This window comes from Lygodium microphyllum, chromosome 8 (assembly GCF_053477565.2).
Source record: "Lygodium microphyllum isolate KBCC chromosome 8, Lygodium_microphyllum_v1.1.10, whole genome shotgun sequence".
NCBI lineage: Eukaryota > Viridiplantae > Streptophyta > Polypodiopsida > Schizaeales > Lygodiaceae > Lygodium > Lygodium microphyllum.
Genome location: NC_141142.1, coordinates 99,665,341 through 99,684,845, shown reverse-complemented (window position 1 = coordinate 99,684,845; position 19,505 = coordinate 99,665,341). Strand labels below are relative to the sequence as shown.

Sequence of the window (19,505 nt, the reverse complement as noted above, 5' to 3'; positions counted from 1 at the left end):
TAACTGTTTAGCATCAGGTATTAGAGGGTTTGTTGTAATTATTGAAGCCTACATTGTCAGACAGGATAAGGCTCAGCATCCCGAGAGGCTGGCTGGAAGAATGATTAGGAGCAAACAACATTGTAGGGCTTGATGTCTTCAAGCGGAATGTAACCTTTACATGTCATGTCCCTCATCTTTTCACCCCCATCGTGGCCGTCTCCTGCAGCCCCTTGGGCATGTTCAGCAGAGCAAGAGGTGGCTAACAGTCGCTCTCTCTTAGTGGAGCAAACTGGGTAGCCGAAGAAGAGGAAGGAGTCGAGCAGCCACTGTCTCTCGAAGGAGTGGATTGATGAGGAGACAGTATCAAACAATCACTATCTCTCGATGGAGTGGACTGCAGATCTGTAGGTCTTGGAAGCCACTGTACCTAAAAATAAGTGGGAGAAGATTGCCGTTGGCATTGCAACGACCTCTAGGAGGTTGTAGCGCTAATTGATCCTCCATGTGCTCGAAAGGACTTAGTGCGCATTGGATGCATCTTATTGCCTTGAGCGTAGTACTATGATAGCCGATGTAGAACGATCTCTGTGGCCCAGAAAGGAGAGGTGGCACAAGGAGTGCCTGGTGGAAGACGCATATACTCCGGGGGGTGGGAAGCAAAGGTCGAAGTCGGCAAGCATCGGTGGTGTGTCCGGTGATGCCACAGTAGGAGCACCCAATAGTTTGGTCATCTGTTGGTAAAGAAGCCATGGATACTAGTGTCCCTTGCTGAAGAAGGAAGAGGTCAGCCACCATGAAGCACGAACGGCAATGTCCACCTCAAGGGGTGTGAGGGCAGTGTGAAGCACGAACCACGATGTTTGCCTCAAGGGGTGGGTGGGTAGTGGAAGGGCTAGAAGTGAACTGAAATATGCAAAAACGAGATTTTGATGCAACGGAAGAAGAAGAGAAATGGAAGCCGAACCCACCACCGATCTTTGCTTTCACTGGAGTGGAGGATCTTTGCTGTTGTTTGAGCAAATCTAGCTTTGATACCATGTCAAAAGATGACGTACCAGTGAGACAGTAGGGTTTGCGGGGAGGAACACGGAGTGAACTCGGCAAACATAGAGAAGAGAAGAGAAAATAAACTCTAATGAATGGAATGATGAAGTTTTGAATCATGGAGTGAATGTGATACAAGGGAACAAGGGTGCCGTAGCACAAGGAAGATGATGAAGACAAACCGCAATGTCCTCCTAAAGGGGTGTGAGGGTAGTGGAGAGGCTGGAGAGAAGAGGTGATGGACTGAATGAATCAGTTGTGAGGAATGAATGAGAGAGTGGCCTATAAATAGGCATAGTCAGTCTAAGATGGCGCCCCTTTTTGGGGCTGCAAACCCTAAACGCAAAACACAGAAACGCAAAAATGTAAAGTGTGGGTGAAGGGTTTCTCAACAGGAGAGAGGGCTTTATAGGTTGCATTCCCCTTCTATGATGCAGGGTCCTTTGCAACAGGCTATTGCTACACTTGCTCCCGCTTGTGTACCATCTATTCTACAGGTTCCTTTTCCTCCAGTGGTTCCCTCATACCCTTCCTCATGTTCAGAGTGGGATGATCTTGGTGATGCGGCTGTGGATTTCTTGGCTTGTAGTATTTAGAGGTGGTTTTCTAGGATTGCGAGGAGCTTCTTCATCGTCAGTCTTCATTGACGGACTTCCTTGACATCCACATTCCTCTTGCCACCCCAAGATCCATTTCTTCCTTAGCTTTCCACCACATCTAGGATTTGAGAGGGGGTGTTAGCACATATTTGCCATGCCTTGTCATCTCCCACCCGTGAGCCTCAATCTAAGTCAGACGAGAATATTAGGGGCTCTGACATGTCTATCAAGTGTTTTCATTAGTTGTCATCATCATGTCTGTCAAGTGTTTTCTATGCATTTTCATTAGTTGTTAGCATCATGTGTGCATTTCTAGGGCAGCTTCTATATTTCCCAATTTGCTTGCACCTGTCAGACATTGTCCTATCCAATTGGGATTTTTGGTGGCCATCTAGTGTTTTTTTTTGGCATTTATTGTGCCACGACCAGTGTTAAATGCTGTTCGGCCAGCTTTTTGGCACTTGCAGGGTGTAGTTAGCAAGATTTTGGGATTCTTGGCTAAATATTGCCCCTCCCACACCTGGCATCCATCCTCTCCCATCTTCTTATCCTCCTTGGTAGGTGCAAACTTTGACACTGTCTCCTTCGTGCTTGTTGTTGCCATCGTTATCAGCCTGATTTGGTGCCCTCACTGATGCTATGGGCCACATGTAGGGAATGATCAGTCTCCTTCCACTTTCCCATTTGTATCCGAATTCTTTCTTGTTTAGTGCAGATTTCATTCTTCTTTTCTTGCAGTCTCTCTTTGTTCTTTTGTCTCTGTGTTTGTGTTCCTCTACGCTGCGTACTCTCACAGCTAAACCCTAATTCTTGCTATGTCCACCAAATTTGGCTGGTTTACTCCAAATGGTTGAGATTATCAGAGAAAAGGTTGGAGGAGGTGAGAGAATGATGTGGATAGAATTTCCCTAGAAATGGGTGTTGCTTTACCTGAATGAGCCCCAAATGTTGTCGTCTTCTACCAAGGAGTGCTATAAATGTTGTTGCTAGCCCTTGGTTGTTGTTGCTTGCTCTTGGGAAGGCCAAATCTGCTGTTGGCAGCCTTTAGAGGGTCTCCAACAGCAGAAAATCAGACCATCAGCCTCTTGTTTCTCTCTCCCACTGCCCACATACACTCAATGAGTCTCCATAGCCCCCCAAACAGCCTTCTCCCCCATTGCATGGGCATTTTTGCCAAGTGGCAGCCTTCTAATCCCATTTTTCAGCAATTTTTAGCCATTTAATTACTTTTCAAAATTAATTAATTCTGAAAATTAATTTAAATCCTTTTGATCCTACCCAAAATTAGATGTGTCTAAGCCAATAGCAACCCCAAGTGGTTCCTAGCCTCAATCGACCCTTGGATCTGCATTAATTAATGAATTAGTGTCTAGTCCCTAGTGTCACCCTGACACTTATTGGCCAATTAATTATCCTAGGGTCAAATTGACACCAATTGCTACCCAAAACTGATGCCACCCAAAATTGAGTTGGCATAACTTGTTACAAGTTTTGCCTTTGACACCCACTGCCTCCTTGGGTTTCTTGGCCTGTTACCATGAAATATTTGCTTCCACATCACATGTATCACAACATTGCACATTTGATTATTAAATTAAACAAATGTCTCTAGCAAAAGCAAAGCATCCAAAGATTTCACGTCCCCATGACATGCATAATGAACAAAATGACTCAAATCAGGTTTTTTCTTGTGTGTCCTAAAACACCTTTTCCAAAATGTGTCGGACATGAAATGTTTTGGGTCATTTTTCTTTCGTTTCAAGTAGCCTGAAACATCGTTTTGGGCAACTATGCATGTGGAAATGTGAGCATCTACCTTGCCAATAGATATGGTATCCATTGTAGAAAAATTATAACCCTTCATAGACTCTCCAACTGCTAGTAGTTCATTTAAAATCTCTCTCTAGCAAATGCAGTTTAATCTGTGAAGCTTCCTTTGAATGTGGTCTCCTAGACTAGTTGACATATTGCAAGGTTTCTACCAATCTTGTACAAGGTGAGTTGGATAAGGGCAGCTTGGAATCATGTCCTTGCAAGATCCTAACAGAATTGCCCAATGGTTGTTAAATCAACTTGCTAATGGAAATGTTGATATACTTTTGTTTTCATACTAGCTCATATGGCTACTTGCATAATTAACCAAAGCCAATTTGGTCTTTTAGAAAGATGAAATTAAATGCACATTGTGATGACGGGCCTCATTCCTCAACTTTTCTCATGGAGATTCCTCCCAAGTACTAAATCGGTCCATAGCTAGTTTTGTTGTCTTGTAAACTAGACTCTTGGCACTTGAACTGGTTGCACACGCACACACATCTAACTTTCAGTTACAAATCGTTGCAATTAACCGAAGATGCTACCGGTCATGTATCACTGTCTAGCTATTGCCTAACAACTACTATTATCCATAAGATGATCTCATGTTTATTGGACACACCACAATCCTTAGACGCACATCACAATCCTTAGTTGTAACTGGACCTTGGAGTCTAGATTGCAAATGATGCATGAGCACACAAAATTTAATGCTTTGCTTAGTATTTGATTTAGTTATCAATCAAATATGCAAATGTGAGGTGTGCATGTGTTGTGCAAGTGAGTTGCATCACAATGATGGGCCAAGGACCTTGAGATGTCAATAGGTGCCAAAGGCTTATACTAGTCAGGTGGGTGTGTGGTGTCAGTCTAGGTGTAGGGTATTTATTTAGGCACCAAATGTTAGTAGTGGCATTGGGAACTAGGCATTAGTTAATTAATTAATGACAATTTAGGGGCTAATTAATGCTCAAGATCTCTTGGGAGTCGAAATTGCCTAGTCAATTGAATTTTTGGATGGGCACACTTAATTTTTTGAGCAGGGACCAGAGCTGAAATTAATTTTCAGAACTATTAAATTTTAAATTTAATTAGATTACTGAAAAATGCATTAGAGAGGCTGCCACTTGGCAAGACTCGCCCATTCAATCAAGGGAAAGGCTGTTGGAGGCTGGCTGAGCCTCATTCAGAGGTTGGTGGAAGTTGGGAGAGATGGAAGAGAGGCTGCTACAGCAGGTCACTTGCTGTTTCTGATCAAGAGAAGTCAGTCCAAGGTGTGGCGACAGCATCAAGAGGGTGCTGGTCTGTTGATGATTCCATTTTGGGCAGGCGACCACCATTAGAGGCCTCAATATTTTGTGGGTGACAGCGCTAAAAACCTGTTTCTTTACAGGCAGTAGCAGATTTGAGTACCTTCTCATGATAAAATCAGAAATTTGTCTCTCCTCAGCCTTCTCTCTTTCATCCACAATCGAATCCTCAGCTATTCTTAGCCATTTACAGCGGATTTCAGTCATGGAAGGTGGCAGCAGAGCGTTTGCTGCTGTGAGCCCAAATTTACAATAGAATTTAGGGTTTATCGGCCAGCTTGGAAATTGAAGGCTTCGTACTTGGAATCGGCAGCTGGATTGGAGCCAAATCTCAGTTTACTTCTTCTGATTCTAATCAAAGCTAAAGAAATACTTGTGCCAAGTTCTAGATTGTATGCTAACAAATGTTCTCATCATCCATACACATTAAAATAACCAATTAACGAAGCAGGAAAAACTTTGGAGAATTCGCCTAGAAAACAAAGAAGTTTGAAAAGACAAAACGTGAGCAAAGTATAAAGCTTGGTTTAAAGAAAGTTGATGGGTAAAATCTGTTGATGTAGAATGCTTACAATCATGGCAGTACATTGCAATCCCTTTGATAGTGCAAAGGCACCTGGTGGGATACATGTATTTTCCGTGTTATTCCAGCTCAAAGGAAATGTGCATGCACATGTATGCTTGTGCAGGCAACGCTGCAGTGAATAGATGTTGTGTGGCAACTTTTTCGGCGAAGTTTGTAACTTTAGGGATATCTTGTACTATATCCTTGCCATTAGGAAAGATTCGTGTACAGTGATAGAATTCAGTACAAGGATTGGCTTTTTATTTTTCAAAAAATTGTATTTTGAACTTGAACATGTTAGAATTCATATAATTATTGTTGCTGGTTAGAGCATTGAGTCTACAACTTCTCAGCATGTTGATATTCTGTTGGATTTGCGTGTTACTGATCAGATCATTGGGTTTACGACTTCTCAGCTCGTTGATATTATGTTATTTTTGCATTGCAGTCTTGATATGGAAGAGATTCAAGTGGATCTGAGGACTTTAGATCATCGGAAATATCTGTAAGGTCTGCTATTCAGTGGTAACTCTGCATTGGAATCTGCAACACCCTGGTGATGCTACAGCTGTGTCAAGACACTTGACAGGATTTTGGTTCTCTTTGTAATCCACATAAATTTGCTCTTTCGGATGTTGTAAGGGGCATCTTTCCATGATGATGCTTTTGTCACACCCATCTTGTCTTCCTCACTTCCAATAAGTTGAAGTTGCAAGATTCCCGATTTTGTTGGAAAATACATATGGAGATCTTACAGATTCTGGATACACTTTCTTTTGTGGCAAAGCAGGTTGGACATTTTTCACCTTGTAGCTCCCACACATTCACTAGCAAATAAGAATAGTGTAGGAAATTTAAATGCACTAAAGTTTCACTCTTATTCTGGATTCTCCTAATATTCTATCAGACTGTCAGGGTTTTAAACTAAAGGAATTTCTTTTGTTATATAGTTCCTCTCACTTCGCCCTGCATAGAGAAAATTATATGTAAGTCAAGCCTCTGATACAGTGCAAGTTTTCTGAAGGGTAGAATTTCTCAGTTATGCCTTCACTTGCAGGGTATTTGAGTCAATCGCTACCAGTTATAGTATGTGTGATTGGCAAGGGTATCTGCAGCAGCCAAAATTTTCCATACATTGTAAGAAAATGGGATTGCTGGGCTGACATGAGGTCTACACAATTGGAAATAAAATTGAGAGGATCGGAAGATGAATGCTAGATGGGGGACAGATAGAAACATCGAACGAAAGATAGCGAGCTAGGTATGAGGGAACGTGTGCAAATTGTAGTTGTAATGCTTGGCTGCCTGCCTATTAGACACTAGAGAAAAGAATTAGTAGTTGCACACTTGTAGGTTGGTAGTGCATGCAGGCACATGTTGTGTACAAAGCATACTTCTTCTAGTTGCTCAGCTTTGCATGGCGTGGAAGGCATCTACTTGGGGTTGTTTCATAAACAGATTTGCATGGAATGCCAAGTGAATGGCCAGCAATGGCAGGAATTCGGCTGTTTATGCAAGATTCATATAAGTTCTGTGTACCAAACACACTATCTTATAAGCAACATTATACAGAGAAGTTTGAACATGCCACAATGGTGATGTTTCAATTCAAGTTGCCTCCATTAGCGTATTATCACTGAGACTGGACTGGGGAAGGAATGTGATTAAATTCTTCAAAGGTGTATAAGACTTTTGACAGGGTACTTTAATATCCATATGGGAGGCTATTTTGCTGCCCATACAGCTATTAGAAGCAGCAATATTCAGCCTAGAGAGACTGGTTCTTCGTATCTTGTTCCACCATGTAAGTTGAGTCCCATAATGTGGGAGGGACTTTTGTGATGTCTTTGGAGTATGTTTGACTCTGTACCTGGTGAGATGAGAGATTCTAGGCCAGTGCACTTGATGGGCTCTCCGATTGGTGAGCTGCAACGCAACCCCTAATAGGAGCTTATAATTGTGGAATTGGATGAGGAGCTTCTTCAGACACATCAAGGAGTGTGTTGTTTTTATGTTTGATTTCTAGTAGGAATAAGTATAAGGTATCTATGCTTGGGGATTTCACCCTTAGAAATTGGTTGAAACCTTTTGCAGAGTGGTAGTGTAAACTCCCATCTAAATATGCTGTTCCTTTCTACCTGATAGGTGTTCTCTGTGGGTAGTAGTTCTAACCTTCCAGTCTATCCACAGATGACCAATGGCTATAAGCATGAGGCAAGCTTGTGGATTTCCAGGATTTTACCTCTGTAGAAAGTTGTAATGATAGTTCATAACCATAAATATAGATTGATGGGTGAGGTGCAAATGTTCCATATTATGGAAAGGGAAAGTTAATCCATGCTGTTGCACCATGCCATGCGAACCACGTAAGTCTCTTTGAACCTGCACTCTTGGATGACTTCATCAATTTAAGGGACGTGCTGGCAGTCATTTGATGTGCTTACATAATAAAGGTTACTCAGCCATCAGCAAGGGTATGCCAAATGGGCTTATTGACTTTTGAACATGTCATCTTGGATAACATAAGAAATCAGATTTCCCAAGGCAACTTGTCATATCTTGCGTGAGCTCTCAAAAGAAAACATGAGTTCAAAAGTACTTATCGTTATGTTTTGGTTAGGAAAGTGATACTCGAATTCGATAATTTGATATGGCTTTCTAGTTTTGGGGCATAAAAATTGGAGTATCCTCAAATATTGATAAGCGTTATAGAAAGACCAATTCGTTTTCAACCTAATTGATATCAACATTGGAGTTGGTTTTCTAATGGTGTATGCAAGGTTTCGAGCATGAATACTAAGGATAAATATAAACCAACATGCAATCGTTTGGTTGTAACAATAAGCTTTTTAAAATAATTCTAAGAATAAATGTAAACCAACATATAGTTGCTTGGTTGTAGTAATGATATTTTAAATGTGTTAGCTTGGATGCATTGTTGATAATACTAAAATGTATTTTAAATCACGTAGAAATATATTAGGGGTGAAATCTAATTTCACATTTGATCATCTACCCTAGATTGACATTAGTTTGAAGTGTTCTAAGTGTTGAAAGAACGATGGATTTTTAGAGATTGAGAGACGAATAAGGCCATGTATCCATGAATGACAATGTTGTGTCAAGAAAATTGTAGTGCATGTAGGAACATTATTAAAAAGCATTCATTAACCAACACCATATTCTTAGTCAAGTAATTATGGATTATTCGTGAAGGAATTTCAAGATTTCTAAGAGGGTAAAGTTTAATAGAGGTTGAAAACCAAGTGATGCCTCTCCCTCTTGCTTTAATTGTAATGGAGTATGACACTTAGACATGGGATTGGTAAGCTTTGGTATAAGCCTAGTATATTGTTTGGGGATAGTTTTGGTTTGTGTTGGGCTAAACTCAATAGTTAGGATATTAGACAAAACTGTATATTATTTTAGAAGCTTGAACCTCCTCAGCCAACTCTCTCTCATGTAGTTGTCTCAAACTTTGCTCTAAGCTAACAATGTATCCTTTTTCCCTACCCAAGGAAACAAAGAACACAAGACTAGCTTTCAAGTATTAACTTACCTTCCCATGTAGTTGAAAGCTTGAAGGCTTGAAGATAGTTTCAAGGTCCTAGTCATATATTGCAGAAGTAACAACTCAACTCCTTCACGTTCGCATTGTGCATGCCCATTGTTGAGAGAAACAAATAGGAGGAGAAAGAAAGGAACAACTCACCAAGCTCATCACTCTCTCCTTTACACACAACCTCGAACTCAACTTTTTACCAAGACATGATAAAGAGAAGAAAAGTAAAACATGACGAAGAGTTTCATTATCTGAAGTTCCTCACTCGTATATACACTCTTCTTTACTCTCAAGTAATTGTTGCACAAGTAAAAGAATAAAAGCAAGATGTGTTGTAGTTGAAAGTTTGCACATGTGACAAGCTAATTTCATCCACTTCAAGCCTTTATATATACATGAAAATTAGAGCTAGGGTTTGGTTCCCTAGTGAATTAGGGTTAGAGTTAGGTCCTTGCATTTTAGGTTTTCACTACTTTTTGGACATCCTATTCACTTTATGGGTTCATGATCAGTCTGGTATTGATGCATGCTTCTATCTAACGTTAACTTGACCTGGTCTAGGTTGAAAATGAAGGGTACATTTTTGCAACCTCATCCATTACGGGTTGACAATTACATCCACAAGAAATATTACAATCTGGATGGCCAACTCTCACATAACAATACAAAAATAGACACGCTATCATTTAATAAAGTTATAAATAAGTAGATGCAGTCTAAAAAATAAAACATAAACTTTGACACTTGCACTTTGACTTTGTTCTTCGAAGATTAGAGTTAAAAGTATTTTCCTCTTAGATGGGTGTTAGTCCCATGACACTCATGTTGAAGGTAGCAATTTGTGGCTTGCATTGAAGATGTCGAAGGCTCAAATAGTTGATGTTGAAGTGGTCTTGTTGGAGGAGTGGTGGTTGTCATAAAACGATGAAAACATTGTTGCTAATACTCTCAAGAATGTTAATTGATAGTATGGATGATGAAAGAGTTGGCAATAGAGGATATCATTGTGGAGAATTGTTAAGTAGGTATAGAAGGTGGTAGGGGGTGTAGGCCATGAATGTTGATGGGTCTTCATGTTGAGTCTTTTGTTGTGCTTGCAATCAATTGTGCTCTCTATGGGGGAGTGTCGACCTTATTGTGTAGTGTAAAGGGTGCTTATGTAAGTACAACTAGGAGGTGGGTTGAATTTGAAGCAAGCCTAGAGTATTGTCTCACACTTGAGAAATTGTTTGGCGCAAAGTTAGAGCTGCTATGCAATACTAGGGGTGACAGGTTGTTCAATCGTGCCCTAAATGTCCCACCCTTAATTCGCCATGAGATTATGAAGTGGGTAAGAAAGGGATAGGGGGTTAGAGGTGAAATCGGTTGACCAAGGCGCTAAACATCCTTAACTTGAAGATCCCTATGTGCATGCATATATATAGATTGGAGCATTTGCTTTCTCTTATCTCTCTCTCTCTTCTCGCCTCTCTTTTTTGGATAATTATATGTTGCTTATACTTCACAATGTGGTTGTAGGGTATGTGACAAACATCCCTTGCTAAGTAAATCCTTCTTCATCGATTCTTGTAACTTTATGGAAAATTCTAGGTAGAAAGGATGTGAACAAGACAAACAACTATCAACCATCCTCAAGCAGAGATATGCAAATAGGATGGAAGAAGTGATGTGTGAACATGGTATCACACCATGATAGCATGATCGATCATGATATTCACATAAAAAAACAAAGATGGTAGATCACCCATATTGAGTGGGTGCTTATTGTAATAACTTCACCAAAAGTCAAAGGTAGTTGTAGGTCATGGTGAATGAGGGGTCTAGGCCTTTAGTAAACTTTCTGATGAAACCATTGGAGGATGATTTCTAATCTCTTGGCTAGAACAATTAATCTTCTAAGGTGTTGATGCATTTACTTTGGGATCTTGGGGAAGATTTGTCTCCCATGAACCTTCTTGTTATAGTCCCTCGTGTGCCATCTGGGGTATGGACAATATAGCATACTAGTTTGCTTATATGTCATTGAGTAGCAAAAGCAAGCCAAACATGCTCATTTGACTAGAAGACAATGTATTGCCATTTTGGTTAAAGCTTCCAAGGAGAATTGGTTAACACAAGACAAAGCTTTTGTTTGCATCTCAAGGCTTCAATGCAGGGTATACTCTTTTATTCCTATTGTCTTAGAGTCAGCAATCTTCATTAAGAGCATCTTTGTCCAATTGGTCCAACCGTGCGTTTGTGATAACGAGCTTCGTAGAGCAGTTTGAGCAGGTATGCAAGGTGAATGACTTGACGGATAGTGCTCAACATGTGCAAGCTTTTGGTCTTTGCCTTGGGGATAAAGGACAGACGCGGTACACTAGTTTAGGCAATGCCGAACGTAACAACTTCAACAATCTCAAGAGTCTCTTCATTAAGAGATTCTCTAAGGCAGGGTACTTGGATAACCTTATTGTCTAACTAATGAATGCCAATCAAAAAGATGAGGAGGATATTCAAGATTATGTCACCCATGTGCGGAGTCTTCTTAAGAGAATCCCAACTGCAGAGAGCAACCTAGCGAATGAGTAGTCTCTATTGTATTCATAAGTGAAATTAGGAGTGAAGAGATTTACAAGGCCTTGGTGAGCAACTCGAACCTGAAAAGGGATGTGCTAGCTAGGGTCTTCTAAGAAGCCATACGTGTGGATGACCTGCTCAAAGAGAGAGGCTCGAGGGCCACAAACTGAGATAGTGTAGCCTCTAGAACCTCAGATAGAGCTACCACCATTAATGACAGATCTAGCCAGAGTAACCAAGAGAAAGGAAAGGGTGTTGTGACTTGGGCCAGGAGAATCTAAAGCTAGAGTTGGCCAAGCTGCAAGAGATGATAAGAAGACCTACTTGACCTCACGTGCAATGCGTGCATTGCGGAGGGAACCACCTCTTGTGGCCGAGTGCATGGACCCTAGATCTAGACCTTGTGCCAACTGCGGTAGATTTGGCTACGATACTATATGTTGCCATTTACAGAGGAGATTACCATACCCACAGCCATATAGCTAGCCATACTACTTAGGAAATAGATCGCCACCCTTTGGAAGGGGATCTCCATTAGCTCTCCCAACGCTTAATGATGCCAAGCCCCCAGGATGGACATTAATCCCACATGCATACCTAGACCACTTGGACCCTTTGTGACCCATCCATCGCGATGCTTCGATACACTATGTAGAGGAGCCGAAGCAGGACGACACATATGTAAACCCTTATATCTCTTATGACAAAGAGGGCAATCCCATTTTGATGGATTTTAGACCAGTACCGATGATGGCATTAGGTGGGGGAAGGGGTAGAGGCCTAGGAGGACAAAACTAGAAACTAATCGCATACTAGACTTGAGGCTACCTGGGGCACATTTCATCTTGGTGCCCCGAACGAGAGCAAGCCAATCAAGAAAAGGCCGACCTGAGATGCCCTGAGTGTGGAATGCTGAATGCCCTAAGCAAAAATTGTCCATTAGCTCAGCTATCATGCCATTTGTACCTTTGGGAATATTTGGAGTCGAAACGCTTGATGGTGAAGCCAATCCCATCTCATTGAACATCATGACTAGAGCACAAACGAAGCATGCCAGCATTTCATTGCCAAGGCCTAGCAATCTAGATGTAGCCTCAACGGGAAAGAAGATTCGCCAAATGAAGAAAAAGAGGGTTGACCCCAAAATAACACCAAAAACGGACAATGCGACCATGAGAGGAAAGCGAGTCACAAATGTAGAGGCTAAGACTTCAACACCCAAGATAGTAGAGAAGGGGAGTGCCAAGATTGGAGAATATCCCAATCCAAGGCACCAACAGTTAGAAGTGGTCGACAAGGTTAAGGAGTGGGTGAGAGAAGCCCAAGAGTATCTAAAGGATGTCGAGCCCATCCTAGAAGATGAGATGGACGAACTCTCCAGTATGAGCATGCCTATCTCACCAACACACATAGAATCAAGAGATGTATCTGCACCTCAAGCAGCACCACGTAGACAAGGCCTAGACACCATAGGTAGGCAAATTGCCCAAGATCAATGGCAAAAGAGTATAAGGCATGACGAAAGGCAAGCGGCTAGTAGTCTACTTACAACATTGATATCGGCCCCTATAACTTTGTCGATGGGGGATTTGCTTAGGCAAAGTATCTCATTATGGCAAGAGTTAAAGCAGTGAGTAGAGGGATCTAATGAGTCAAGAGCAACTGACTTGCATGAACACGACACATCCACTCAAATACCTAGCCTAACACTACACTCAATGCCTAAGTCCTTGCGTGTAAATTCTTTCTGGGAGGGCATAAAGATGTATCCAGTCCTACCAATGGTAACATTAGGAGACGTCACAAGAAAGGGGATCATAGACACATGAGTAAGAGTGAGTGTGCTTAGCCATGTAGTCTTGCAGGCTTGGGGTAACCCGTGGATGGAGAGAGCAAGGTTTAACGTCACACTAGCTAATGGCATGAAAGTTAAACCATTCAGAGTATTGAAGGATTGGCCCTTGAAAATAGCATGTGTCCAGTTCTCAGTGAATATAGTTATGAAGGGAGTAGACTATGATATTTTGCTAGGCAACCATGGATGCCGAACACACAAGTAATTGAAGACTGGGGTAATGGTCTTATATTCCTAGGTAACATATGGGAGGTAGTAAGAGTTGAGATGGATACCTGGAAGACCATGCGGGTCGACTTAGATGCCATCTCCTCTATCTTGAAGGGAGACTCACAAGCTAGTAACTCTTATGGACCACTAAGAAAGTATATCCCTTGCTCTAAGAAGGAGATTGGATACACGTCCTAGCCACTGCATCGACTTGCCATTCTCAGACGATGAAGAGGATTATAAGCAAGCTGCAAGGACAGCCAGTGAGTCTCATAGAGCCATTGCACTTCAGTTGCGAAAGGGAAAGACCCCATCAATGCCACTTTGTGTGATGGCCAAAAGCCCTGGTAGAAAACCACCACCTACTCCTTTTCACATCACGTTAACAGACTTGAGCTCCAGGGTACCCTTGAGTATTTGATAAGGGAGCTAGCTAGTCACCTAGCTACCAATCTTAAGCCACTCCAAGACCTCGTGGATAAACCAAAATGGAGATGGACTAAAGTGCATGACCAATTCTGGTGTACAACTGGGCATTAGTCACACGGATGAGAATATAGGCCTAGACAATGATGGGCAGTCAGAATGTAGCAATTCGGACATGATGAGTACGAAGACTGCTACTCCACGAATGAGGAAAGTGAAGAAGAGATCGAGACGATAGAGTACGACACAAACCACCAACTAATCGAATAAACAAGAGTGGAATCCAAGCCACGGAAAGTCAACGTCTTTAGAATTGAGAAGGGAGTCTTCAGAATAGAATGCAATCGCACTTGGTTGGATCACTTAGGTGTGATAGACTATGAGCAAGCAGGATTGGTCCAGTCAAGTGTTACACCTCTCCTTAGGGCAAAGTCAATCTCAAAGCAAGCGGGATTGGTCTAGCCAAGTGTTGCACCTCTCCTTAGGGCAGAGTCAACCTCAAAGCTACGACCACCAGGGGAAACTCTTTCCTCTAGTGAGGGTTGCGAGTTTAACTCAAATTTGGAAGTAAGCTCTGAGAGCAACGCAGAGATACCCCGACCACCTAAAACTAGACACACCAAAGGGGACTTTTCGGTCCAGCTACGGTGCAAATGGTTGAAGGAGAAAAAGAGAGGACAACCAAAGGGGTCGGAAGTCGAACAATAAAAGAAACCCTAGGACTTATCAAAGCACTTCACTAAATTCAAGAAAGGAGATGGGGTAGTGATCTTGTTGGGAGCAAAGAGACAGGGATAGGCATGTGAACCAATTGAAGGGCCTGCCAAGGTCAAGGAGGTGAACTTAGCAAGGGAAGGAGAAAAGCCTCAACATGTATTTATGGCTGACGAAAAGCAAGAGGAGGCTGATCTTGTTGCCCTCTTGTGAGAGTACATAGATGTATTTGCTTGGTCCTTAGACAAACTCAAGGGAGTCGATTCGAGAGTCATAACACATATCCTATGACTCTTGACGCAACCCTAATGAAATAGGGACTGTACTTGATGAATTTGAAGCATACTCATGCCATGAAGAAAGAGATCAATGAACTATTAAAAGTTGGATTCATTTACGAGATTGAGCATACGGACTAGGTGTTGCCCATTGTAATTGTCCTAAAAAAGAATGGTCAAATTTGAGTGTGCATGAACCACAAGAAAGTCAATGCAACAACTAAGAGAGACAATTACCCGTTGCCCTACACAAACCACATGTTGGAGAGAGTGGAAAAAAAAGAAGGCTAAGTTTCTTGGACGGTTTCTCTAGTTATAACCAAGTTTGGGTATACCCTGATGATAGACATAAGTCAGCATTCGCTGCAGAATGGGTGTATTTGCTTACATAGTCATGTCATTTGGGCTGACGAATGTACCTGCTATCTTTCAACATCTAATGTGTGCCATCTTCAAGGATATGCTCAGGTGAGAGCTAGAGGTATTTGTTGACGATATATGCATGCAGTCCAATTGGAAGGAACACTTAAAAAATCTTCACACAGTCTTTGAACCGTGTAGATTGTATAGTCTCTCCTTGAACCTCATAAAGTGCTAGTTTTGGATGAAACACGGATGTATCTTAGGGCATGTGGTGTCCAAGACAACATTGCCACTGACTTCTACAAGATCAGGGTCATTGTCAACTTGCCACCCCCAACAAACTATAAGGGAGTTCAGTGCTTCCTTGGACACATAGGGTACTATCGGTGCTTTGTCCTAAACTATGCATTGATTGCTAGATCACTTTACAAGTTGTTAATTGTATTCGACTGGACCGAGGAGTACCAACACGCTTATGAGGAATTGAAAAAGGCTCTTATCACAAAACTAATCTTACGAGTCCCAGACTAGAACATAACATTCTATATGCATATTGATGCATCGAAGTTTGCTGTTAGAGGTGTTCTATGCTAGCCTGGTGAACATAGTCTTGACTATCCAGTGAGCTTTGCTAGCAGACAAATATTGAGATGAATTAATCCTTCAACTAGAGAGAGAAGGCCTAGCCATGGTGTTTGTTGTGAAGAAATTTTGGCATTATCTTTTGGCTACGTCCTTCACCTTCTTTGTTGACCATCAAGCCTTGTGTTATCTTGTGAACAAACCTTGAGTTATAGGATGCATAGCTCGATGGTAGGAAAAAGGTCGAAGTTGCACTAAGGCCGGAACTAGTGGAGAAAGCATTAGGACTGGCAAATGCCAAAGGAAAAAGACAGAAGAGGGATGTCTACAACATGTTAAAGATGACAAAGGCAAGGGTGCATACTAACAATGAAATCAGTTTAGTGGACATTTACGACATGCTACTTTCCAACTGCAAGTGAAAACAGTGCATGCACTCTTTCCCAGTCATAGATACAATGCACTTATGATGAGAATCCAAGTGTCTATACTTGAAAGTGTCGCGATAGGAGCCCTAGATGAAGTTAACTTGAATGCTTTTGTTCGAAGAACCATTGAATCTTAAGCCAAGGTGCTAGCATCTAGCTAGAAACCATCGGGAGATGAGTCATCGAGGCTTCCACCTTTGAATTCGATCGCAGAACACCTGCAACCAAAGCATCGACTATAGGGTTTGCCAAGGTGCTACTAACCATTATTATTCAAGAGGCAGTGGGAGGAGGAAGAAAAGAAGGCAATTGTGGTTGAGCTTGAGGCTAAAAAGGAAGCCTTGGCATCATTTTAGTTGGAGAGGACGCGCCAAGTAGTAGGGTATCAGAAGGAAACATGTGAGCTAAAGGAAGAACTCAAGGAAGAGGAAGAACATTGACAAGAAAGGTTTGAGGAAGAAAGACAAGAGTTGATAGGGTTACAAAGAGAGTATAAGCTCCTTATCGTGCAATAGGAGGAATTAAGAGGGCAGTTGGAAAGGATAGAGGAGGCAATAGATAGACTTGCAACAAAAGACACCATAAAGCTCACAAAGAGGAAAAGCATTATAAAGAAATGGAGAAAATGGAGAATAAGCTGGTGTTCCATGTTGGAAGAGCAAGAAAGGCTTAAAGGTGAGATGAAGCACTTGGAAGAGGAGAAAGAAAAAGCTACCTAAATGTGGAAAGAGGACGAGCCAAGAATGGTGGCTTTAGCCCAAAGACAAAATAAAAGTGTAGAAGAAATAAAGCAAAGAGCTGAAGAATGGGTAGCTAAGAGCGAGGAAAGAGTGAAGGACTTGGCAAGCTGTCTAGCCCATGCAGAAAGTAAGAGAGTACTAGCAGAGAGCAGGGAAGAGGCTGTGGAGACAAGAATGGTGAGCCAACAATGTGATTTCCTCAACACCATTCTAGATATCACACAACCAAAAGAGGAGGATGCCATGGAAGTCTTGAAGAAGAAGTTAGAGATTTCCTGCAAAGCTATACGGCATGGCTTGTGTGTCCAAACGAAAGAAGTAGAAACTAGTCTAAGCCAGCAAGAGTAAAGAGAATACTTACCAAGAGTAGGGTTGACAGCTCAAGAAGTAGAATTTCTAGGGTATGAGGAGAAACAGAGACCATTGGAGTCCGTGAGAGGAGAAGAACAACACCTGCCACAAATACGGTCGAAACTGCTCTTTCAATTGGTCGCTCGCCCATAGGGATTCTCTTGAAGAGACTCCTCACATGGGTTATGTAGTTGTGAATGTCCTCCTTCTCCTTGTGCTTGGCATTCATCAAGAGTACTAGTAGATTATTGGAGTATCCAGGCTTGGCAAATCTCTTAATGAAGAGATCCTTGAGGCCACTGAAGTTGGCTCATTCTACGGCATCTAGGCTTGTATACCAAGGCCTTCCCTTGTCACCTAAGCAGAGCCTGAACACTTGAGAGCGTTGAGTCAGGTCGTTGAGGCCGTTGGCTTTGTAGACTTGCTCGAGCTGCTCTACAAAGCTGTATGGATCGTCGTGGGGTTGGTATTTGTCGAGTTGCTTGGCAACAATAGGGATTTTAGACTGGCTCTTTGAGCCTTGGTTCGCTCCTAATCCTGCGAGCAGCAATGTCGCTAGTGCCACAACACTTTGCTCTGCTGCCGTGTTATCTAGCAGTCGCTTCATGAGAAGCTTGCTCAACGTCAAGTCTCCTTCTAGGGCTCTCTCGTGATCTGTTCGGTTTCTACCTGCTAAGTTCAACACTCCTGTACATCACGCAACTCCGTGCTTTGCCTTTGGCTCCTAGCCTGCTGGTCCCTATTGTATTCGACTATGCTTTGCAAAGCCTTGTGGGCTAGTTTTCGCTCTTCCTCTAGGTCTGTGATGATAGCGTATCCCGTCCTGCCGTGGTGCTCGTACCGAGCGTGTGCATCATAGCTGCTGACCAACTGCTGAATAGCCTCCAGGAAGACGTTCAAGTTGAGTTCCTCATTAGACCTATAGTTTGAGCCTCCTTCTGCCATAGTCATGTTGTCATGCTCCACCAAGCTGTCGATTAGGTTGAGTAGATTTGTCAAATCCACGTCATTGATGCCACCTGCTTGGTCCTACTTCGCGCGTTGATGGTTTGTCCACATCTTGGGTCCTCTCCTACTGGTGGGTTCCTTGAGTGGTTTATCTGAGTGAGTTCCTTCAGTTATTGAATACAATCCTCAATTTATGGTCACTTAGTGTGCGTGTTTCTTCTCGTGCACTTGTGCTCAATCAGGCTTTCAATTTTCTTTAGTGCATTCAAGTGCGGGAATTCAAGGTGCGTGTAGCAAACAATCTGGAAGCGTCTTACGCACTCTCGCTTTGTTTCGGGCCTGATAGGCTTGTTGGTCAATTTTCTGGCCTCCTTGACAGGGTTCAGGGTTTTTCTAACATGTTGCCTCGTTTGCTTTTAGCCAATCAGGTTCTAACTGCTCAGCGCTTTGTATCTAGATCTCTGGGTCTCGCTGCTGCCTACTTCAAGCTACTAAGCGGCTGCTCCCTACGATTTCATCTATTCCGTGTGCCAGAATCAAGTTCTGAGCGTCAGAAGGGCTTTCGACAGTTTGCGTTGCTGAGCTCTAGCCGGGTCAGGTCAAATTTCTGAGAATTTGATAAAAATTTACACTCGGCCCAGCTGGTCCAAATTGCAAGGTCCGAGTGGGTCACTCGGACGGGGGCCGAGGGCCGAATTCGTGACTCGGATAGGGTAGACTCGGACGGCGCCGAATGGTCAATTCGGACGAGGTTACTCGGACGGGCCAGGGACTTGGGCCGAGGGCCGAATATGACACGTGGCCGAGGGCTGAATCCTATGGCTCGGACGGGCGAGGGCCGAATTAGTTGATGGTCCAAACGGTCGACTCTGACGGGCCGAGTGGGCCGAGGGCCGATTAGGGTTTCGGGCCGAGTGGGCCGAACGAAAGAGGGCCGATGGCCGATTCTGGGATTCCGCCCAGAAGCGACCGCTCAGACGAGTCGAACGTGGTGCGACGACGACAAGGAGAGGTCGATTTTGCTCGATTCTTGAGATTTAATGAATCATAGCAAGCATAAACCTCCAGATCCTATCTAGGGGGATGGGGGAAGGGATTTATATACCTGAATAGAGCGGTAGGGTTGTCGATGGTGAGATTGCATCGAATCGTGCGATGGCTCTCTCTCTCTCTC

At 42.7% G+C, this 19,505-nt stretch overlaps 1 protein-coding gene across 1 annotated transcript in view; it reads left to right on the top strand.

The window, feature by feature from the left end:
* The window catches only part of MGP1 (MALE GAMETOPHYTE DEFECTIVE 1), a 60,970-nt gene extending 54,710 nt beyond the window's left edge, over window positions 1-6,260 (top strand). Inside the window, exon 7 of the mRNA XM_087683280.1 lies at window positions 5,764-6,260. Within this exon, the coding sequence (XP_087539406.1) occupies window positions 5,764-5,824 (61 nt within the window). The 3' untranslated portion in view covers window positions 5,825-6,260. The remainder of the gene's footprint in view (window positions 1-5,763) is intronic.
* Window positions 6,261-19,505: the final 13,245 nt, after the last annotated feature.